This window comes from Actinia tenebrosa, unplaced genomic scaffold (assembly GCF_029948245.1).
Source record: "Actinia tenebrosa isolate PJP-AT-01 unplaced genomic scaffold, QUT_ActTen_1.0 PGA_scaffold2__45_contigs__length_23673736, whole genome shotgun sequence".
Taxonomy (NCBI): domain Eukaryota; kingdom Metazoa; phylum Cnidaria; class Anthozoa; order Actiniaria; family Actiniidae; genus Actinia; species Actinia tenebrosa.
The window spans coordinates 20,863,984-20,872,179 of NW_028292579.1; the positions used below are offsets into that span (position 1 = coordinate 20,863,984).

The 8,196-nt window shown below is 37.2% G+C and overlaps 1 protein-coding gene across 1 annotated transcript; it reads left to right on the plus strand.

Annotated features, from left to right (window-relative positions):
* Positions 1-6,447: 6,447 nt before the first annotated feature.
* On the plus strand, positions 6,448-7,863 carry LOC116296415 (metalloreductase STEAP4-like). The gene has a single exon (XM_089034181.1). The coding sequence runs from the start codon at positions 6,448-6,450 to the stop codon at positions 7,861-7,863; it is 1,416 nt and encodes a 471-aa protein (XP_088890307.1).
* The last annotated feature ends 333 nt before the right edge of the window (positions 7,864-8,196 follow it).

Below are 8,196 nucleotides of genomic sequence, written 5' to 3' on the forward strand. Positions count from 1 at the left end.
GCGCACAAATTTGAAAATATATTGACTAGACTTTTCCCTTTCTTTTATTCAATCCAATTTATCAAAATCGACAAAAATTGTTTCTACAAAAATTGGACGATATGATAATGAAAAATATCTTTTGAAGGTTAAAAAAACTATTAAACATAATTTTAACTAAAAATAGGACAATATTTTTTCCCATTTGAAACCACCTTTTTCGAGTTTACGTGATTTGTAAATGATAATACGTATTTTAACTCTTGTACACATGTAGAGCAACACAACCCGCATCGCGCGGATTTTTGAAATTAATTTAAATGTTGAGAAAAGACCCAGTGAGCTAGAAAAATTATACTTTCACAAAAATACTTGAAAGTTAGGTAAAAAATGAAATTCAAGATAAAAGAAACTTCAGAAAGGGTAACAGAGTTTCCGGTGTGGTTCTTTTTATCCAATTTTAATGACAACTTTTAGATGTTTACAGTTAGCGTCAGTCTGAAGAGTCTTTTAAACCGTGTGTGATGCATTTGCACTTAATTCCAAGTAGACCAGGTACTGTGGAAAAGGCAGGAAGAGTTAGGCGTGGGCAAGTGTTAGTTACTACATCGCTTTTTACGCTGGCTTAATTTGTCATTTTATAGTTTGAATATCATTTTTTTGGTCTAAAAATTATACATTAACTAAAACGCCCACTGCTGTCTGTACTAGTGGCAGTCTAAGACGGGTAAAAAAAGAAACACTTTCGTTGGCTGAACAATAATCTCGATGTATTTGGTGTATAGGATGTCATCAATACTCAAGTTTCGGGTTATTTGGTGCTTTTTGCTGCTTAGTCTCGATTTTGCCTAGAATATTCACGTGTTCAAGTGAAGTTACGAGGAAGTTGTTGTTATTGTTGTTGTGCATTCCTTACTTTTACATTTGTATTTGTAATTACATATTCTGACGCTAAAATGAGGCTAAACCTGGATGTAAAATCAAGGAGTGGTATTGTACGAATTCCAAAACGTCATGTGTTTTAATCTGAATGTGGCGTCGCGATTTCTTTTGACGGTCTTTTTGAAAGCCATTCGTCAGCGCGTGCGCCGTCCTAAAAACCTTATCGCACGCCCACGCTCTGCAACGTAAAAAACCCTTCTAATGTACACCAGTCCATTTGCTTGATTCATTTTACTGTGTGCACTCGATTAATAACATACATATCATAGGAATATTATACAAACTATCAATATAATTATTAAGTTTCAGAACCTATAAGCCCTTGAAGATGGACAAGATACTCATGATGATCAGCCTATGCGTTCTCTTTTTGTTCTTCATCTCACCAGCCACTTCAGACGAATTGCAGTCAGATGCAATTGAAAGAAATGACTTTGAGGCGGAAAATGACCCAATGGAAGAAGCAAAGAGCTCAACCTGGATCCCAGGCCCTATTTTCAAGAGAAGACCTGCCGCCGCCTACTCGAGTCGGCGGCGGCAAGGGCGCTTTGGTGCAATAGGAAAATAAATTTATGTAACATTATGAATCAGATTAAAATATGAATTTAAACAAGTCCAGATAAATGCTTCTATTGTTTTGTGTGCATACCATATTCTATCCACAGTATAAGCTTAGCAAGTAAGACAGGATGGAAAGTCATAATCAATTTGCAAACAAGTGCAATAAATGCAAAGAGTTACAGGGACCATTGTTTTTAGACAGTAAAAAACACGATGAATCGAGATGAAGAATATCATGGAACTATCAAGGGTTTATAACAATCTGTTGACCTCACGTTTCGATTTGTCATCTAACGCTTCAGACGAAATATATCCAAATTCAAGAATTGTTGTTCTGAGTCTAAAAAATTTAAGAGAATGTTTTAGTCAGACTCATTACGGCTACCCTACACTTAGGTCCCGTCCACACGTATCCGCAAATTTTACGAAAACGGATACGTGTGGACGGTGAAAACGATTCGAATACGCTGCGTGTAAAAAATTTCCGGATACGTGTGGACGGGGCCTTAATATTCTAGCTGGAACACATACACTTGATTGATTAGTTTTTTTTCGTTTCTCTTGGTTGTTTGATTGATTGGTTTGATTGATTGGTTTGATTGATTGGTTTGATTGATTGGTTTGATTGATTGGTTTGATTGATTGGTTTGATTGATTGGTTTGATTGATTGGTTGATCGATGTATTGGTCGATTGATTGGGTTAGTTGATTGACTGATTGGTTGGTTGGTTGGTTGGTGGATTGATTTTTTGATTGGGTGGCGGATTGATTGAAATTGAAATTGAAATTTTTCTTAGCTTTCTACGTTGATGTTCATAATGGTAACACAGGGCAGCTACAACCGGATGCCAAAAAAGAGTTAAATTTTGGAAAGGGAGTAAAGACAGAAGAATGCGATTAAACTCTTAATCTAACTAGCTAAACGGTGAACGCAGCGCGCAAAGCATGAGTGGACAAAATGAACGGCGCTAAGCATTTTTGTGTCTACTGCATATTAATAAGCAGTAGACACTATGCCATCGAGTTTACCCAGATACACTTCATATCCTAATTAACTAGCGAAAATAATAGTTAAATGACAAACGATATAACTGCTATAAAGTTCATCCCGGTGTAAGGGTTGTAAATTTCGGATTACTTTCGGATCCCGCGTGCAGAGCCAGCGGGGCATGGCGAGGATAGCCGGTGTTATCCGAAGTCCCGCGTACTGGCTGATCAACTTGGCTGCTCTGTTTGCGACTGCTGACGATTTTTTATCGACTGGAAAACATTTGACCAGCGTATCAAACCATGATTCGGTAGGATTCAGTGATTTCTACTAGGTAATCGCAGCCATCTTTGTAGCAAATTTTATCTGTTTTTTGGACATGCTTAAGCACACAGGTTTCGTGGAATGTGTGTTGTTTAATTAAAGTGCTTTCAGGTGTTTGCCATATCTAGAAAGAATTTATCGCAAAAAAGCACCACTGAATTGGCGTGTTTGTGCTACACGAAGCATGTAAACAATGTCGCTTCATGAACGATTGTTACAGAACCGATGCGATGGTGAAACTGACTCAGATTGTTACAGTGACAGTGAGCCCTTTAAAGGGATAACTGAGCTCCGTAAGCAAAATATTAAGCCCTGAATACCTGCAAGTGAATATTCTACGATATTCTACATATTCATGATCCAAAAATGTTGCTGTGTATCTATCAGCAGTAGACACATGTACTCATCGAGTACGTATTTTTGGAACTTGAAAGAACGAAGCAAACATGGCGGTAAAGGGAAATTGTTTTTTTCCTCCTTTTCATATTTCTGCTTCTCGTAGGCACGTATATTTAGTCAAAAGAAACCAGAAAAATGTGCAAAAGTTGGGTTATAGTTTAGCCTGGAAATGAGGGCCTGTGGCAAAACAGCTAAACGCTCTGTGATTGGCTGAAACGAAATCCACCGCTCAGCTGGAATGTGAGAACTTTCATTATATGACTCTACTGACGATAACTGGTCTGTGTATGTTTAATTTTTTTTGTTCCCATGAACTCAAACATACAAAATGACATGCTTTCTTGGACATGTTCTAAGCTTGACGTTCCAGGCTGAAAAGGTTAATGTAACACAGATACCTTTCTCTACAAATCATAGCCTTCCGTCAATATTGTCTGGTATGGTGACCTTAATCACGTCTCCTCATCTAAAATCATAGTAAACCAGTGAAGCGATATAAGTTTTCGTCAGTGCAAAGTCCTTCGCTAGCTACGCATCCAAAACATAGCTCAGTCTACCTTCCCAGTTGCTTAGTTATTCAATTGAAAAAAGGTGAGTGGTATAGAGATGGTCGACACAGCCTACATAAGGGCCAAACGTATTATTATGTTATTAACTACGGAGTATGGTGAAAGGCGGGCGGAAAATAAAGAAAGCATCAGACAAATTCAGAAGAAAATGTTCACAGCTTTGATCGATACAAACGATGAATTTCATAATAACATGAAGACGATGTCCCTCAGAAATTTTGGACTTAGGCTTTAGGCTTTATTTATTTGCACACGAATTAACAAGTTTACATTATGAATTACGGGAAAACACTTAAAATTACAGGAGTTAAGAAAGACAAATGATTACAAAGGTGAATTAATTAAGTGTGCAGTGGCGGTCAAAGCTGCCATAAGCTTTTAAGTTAACCACCACTGATTTCATTAACTCACAATATTTAAAGTACATCGCACATATGTATAGGCCTGACAACACTGCTATCACTAAGAAGGTTCTGTTTGCGAAACCGAGTAAGAATTACTATAGCGGAGACCCGCGGTGTCTAAAGATTGGACAGCTGTTTGGAACCTCAGTTGACCAAGCGAAGAGACTGACGCAGTTTAACGGTTCACACTGGCTCTTAGTTGACTAAGTCAACATTTGAGAAAGAATATATAACTGTACTGCACTGTATTATACTAACTTGCTGAAGGGATAATAGGCTATAAACTTAGGGGACCACAATTGCTGAAGATGTCCTCCCAGTCAATGAAAAAAATGTTTTGAATTTTAAGTTTCCTGTTGCAATGCTGTTCGCGTTATCCCGGGTACCAGTACATTACCTAGGTTTGGAAGAGGCATTCATCGTGATATTGGTTTACTTCTTAGCGAATGCTGGTCGTATCGGCTCGAAACAAATGTTTTCAAATTTACGTTTCTTGCTGGAAAGTCTTTTCCTTGCATTGAATACTAGATCGAAACTGTTTTGCCTTCACTTTGTCTAGAGTATTAGTACTACGTATCTATACTAACTTTAGAAATTTGGTAGAGGTTTTCATCATGGAATTTACTCCCTAGCAAGCGGTGACATGATCGTAACGACTTAAAAAAATTTTCCTATCCATTCCTAATCATGCAACACCCGCTGTTTCATATTCTTATACCCAGAAAACTACATTTAAAATATAATCGACGAACAAACTTTCATGGTTTGAGCCATCATAAAGAAAAAAATACTTTTGCCTTAAAACAACTTGAGTATATACCATCAGTTTTGGCAACTTCACAAGTCAGTAAGCGTAATAGAGAGCTACGTTGAATACTGATAAAGACATTAACTAATTCCCTCGTATGGGAGTCAAAAAATACGTTGATTTTAATTTTCGCTAGTGAGATGGAAAAGAATACCTACCTCCTTTTAATAATTAATATTTTCCGGATAATTTTCTACCGCATCATGCCACACCAAAAAGTATAAATGTATTCGTGTTCCAGAAGCAGACCCATTTGATTTTTGATTTGTGACGAAAATCTATAATAGAAGCTCGTTATTGATGAAGGTAAACAAAAACGAAGCTTGAGGCTTTGACCCGTATTCTGCTTATCCAATGTTAGCTGTCAAACTTGACAAGTCGTTTGCGTTGCACGGATATTCAGTGTTAGAGTAGATTGATATTAGTCAATTCAACTAGTGGTCGATCTATCATCCATACTGCGGTTTGATTGGATGAGTTTTTACTAGGCTATATGAGTTATAAACTATTAATAAAGAAAAGTGCCGGCTTTGAAAACCAAAACATTAAATTTAACTTTAATTCAAAACTTTTTTGCATCTATATATTTGAGCAACGAGCTAGAGTTTACTAAAAACAATTAGTCCACTTGCCCTCATGGTCCATTCGGGCTCAACGACTGATAGCTAAATACCCTGATCCTTCTATGCGTATTAATTTCCCAATGAACAAGTTAAAAAAGAGTTACTGAGATCATAGATTGTAAAATAATTGCGCAAAACCAAAGACAGAAAATTTCAAAATTTAAAGAAATTTAAAGAAATGAGCCTTAGGCTGAAAGGGATCTTATAGCCTGCGTGCTTCCGGAATTTTCTCTCGTATAACTAACAGTTAGTTACTTCGGCTGCACGCAGGCTAGGAACCTACTACATTGAAAGATTCAAGCAACTGTAAAAAAATAGACAAATAGAGTCAGTACGTTACTCTTCCCACAAGACAACAGCAAATATATACTATAATTCATTGTATTTAAGCGCCATTGAACTTTAGGATTTTGGCGCTATATAAATGAGTTATTATTATTATTATTATTATTATTATTAGTAGTAGTAGTAGTAGTAGTAATAGTAATAGTATTATTATTATTATTATTATTATTATTATTATTATTATTATGGCAAGTTTTATTTGTCTGTATATATCATGTAAGCAACTGTAAAAAAATAGACAAATAGAGTCAGTACGTTACCCTTCCCACAAGACAACAGCAAATATATACTATAATCCATTGTATTTAAGCGCCATTGAACTTTAGGATTTTGGCGCTATATAAATGAGTTATTATTTTTATTATTATTATTAGTAGTAGTAGTAGTAGTAGTAATAGTAATAGTAATAGTATTATTATTATTATTATTATTATTATTATTATTATTATTATTATATACTAGATAGCTATCTTAAAAGTCTGTTATCATTATTTCCAGGCTCATTATGTCGAACATCGTTGAACTTCAGACTATTAATGAAAGCTTGGGTAGTTCAGATATTACTCCAGTAATCATCGTTGGAACGGGTGATTTTGGGAGAGCGTTGGCCACCAGGCTTCACCGCTTTGGAATCCCAGTTGTGCTTGGCTCTAGTAACCCGAGAATCGTTGAAGCAAAAATTATCCCACATGGAGTGGAAGTTTTAGAGAACGAAGAGGCATTGAAGCTTGGCAACGTTGTAGTACTTGCAGTACATCGACAACATTATGAAGAAGTCACGGAAGAACATCAGACAGACTTCAAAGGGAAGATTGTCGTCGATGTCAATAACCCACCAAAGAAAACTGAGGTTTCAAGTGCTGAGTATCTGGCTCAGCTTCTACCCGAGTCTAAAGTTGTAAAAGCCTTGAATGTCATATCAGCCTGGGCACTCGAGTCTGACTCGTTTGGTGGAAGTAAGCAAGTCCCACTTTGTTCCAATTATGCTGATGCACGTCGAGTAATAAACCATTTGATTCGTGATATAGGTTTTGAACCTATTGACCGAGGTAGCCTAAAGACAGCTGCAGAGCTAGAGTCCATACCTTATCGATTTTTCCCATCATGGATCAAGCCCGTCATATTTTCCTTTGTTCTCTTAATTTTGATCATTTGTTTTGAATTTCTGCGCCGTTTTGTGAATAATGGAAAGCTGAATATCAAGTGGGAAGGCTTTCCAATCAGCAGGCTTAACGTCTATCTGGCCTTTAATTCCATAGGTCTTTTGTACCTGGCCTATCTTCCTGGTTCCATTGCTGGTATCTTTCAGCTTATCAATGGTACCAAGAGGAAACGTTTCCCAGCGTGGCTTGACGAATGGATGAAGGCTCGCAAGCAGCTAGGGTTGCTGGGGTTCTTCAATGCTTTACTGCACGCCATTATGGCACTGCTTGCGATGAATTCAGCGTTCGCAGGTTCTTTCTATGAGAAATCTGGGCATTTTAACGTCCAAAACCACACCATCCATGTGGTATCAAGGCTGAACCTGAACGGGGAATTATCCATGTTTTTTGGGATTGTCGCCTTTTCTCTCCTCTGCATCCTTGCCGTGTGTTCTCTACCAAGTGTAATCAATACTATGAGCTGGCGTGAATGGAATTTTGCGCAGTCAGGAATAGGCCACATAATGCTGGGATGTGCAATTAGCCACATGGCGACAATGGGAGGCTTTGCCATGGCACATAGAGGTTGGAAGTTCCCTTCCAACTACTTTCTACCCTCTGTATTCTACATTGAGTTATTCCTGGGTTTTGCAGTGATATTTCTCAGGGTTTTGCTTTATATGCCCTGTTTATACATCCCGCTGCAGAAAATCCGTCATGGATGGGAAAGAGTTAGTACAAGGCAGAAGGAAGAAGAGTGCGAAAAGATGCAAGTGTAAGATCTTTGCGATTATTACAACCGTAGATGTGGAATAGCAGACTGAAAAACTGTGATACCAGTAAATTCATCTCATATTGTTTGAATGTCGAGCAAAACATTTTTCCAGACTTTCGTTAGATTAAAAATATAATTTCTACTGATGGTACTAACAAAATAAATAATGAGCACGCATGTTGTGTCCAAAAAGAACGGAGTCATTGGAATAAGGAGAAAGATGTCCATTAGCAAATGTTTCTCAAAAGTTCTGTAGTGATTAAAGATTGACCTTTTAATCTATAGTCAAGATTGCAAAGTTCAGAATTACATTTTTTTTTTTACAGTTCATCTTTTA

Coding starts and splice junctions, on each gene's coding strand:
- LOC116296415 (XM_089034181.1), top strand. CDS start 6,448: ATGTCGAACATCGTTGAACTTCAGACTATTAATGAAAGCTTGGGTAGT.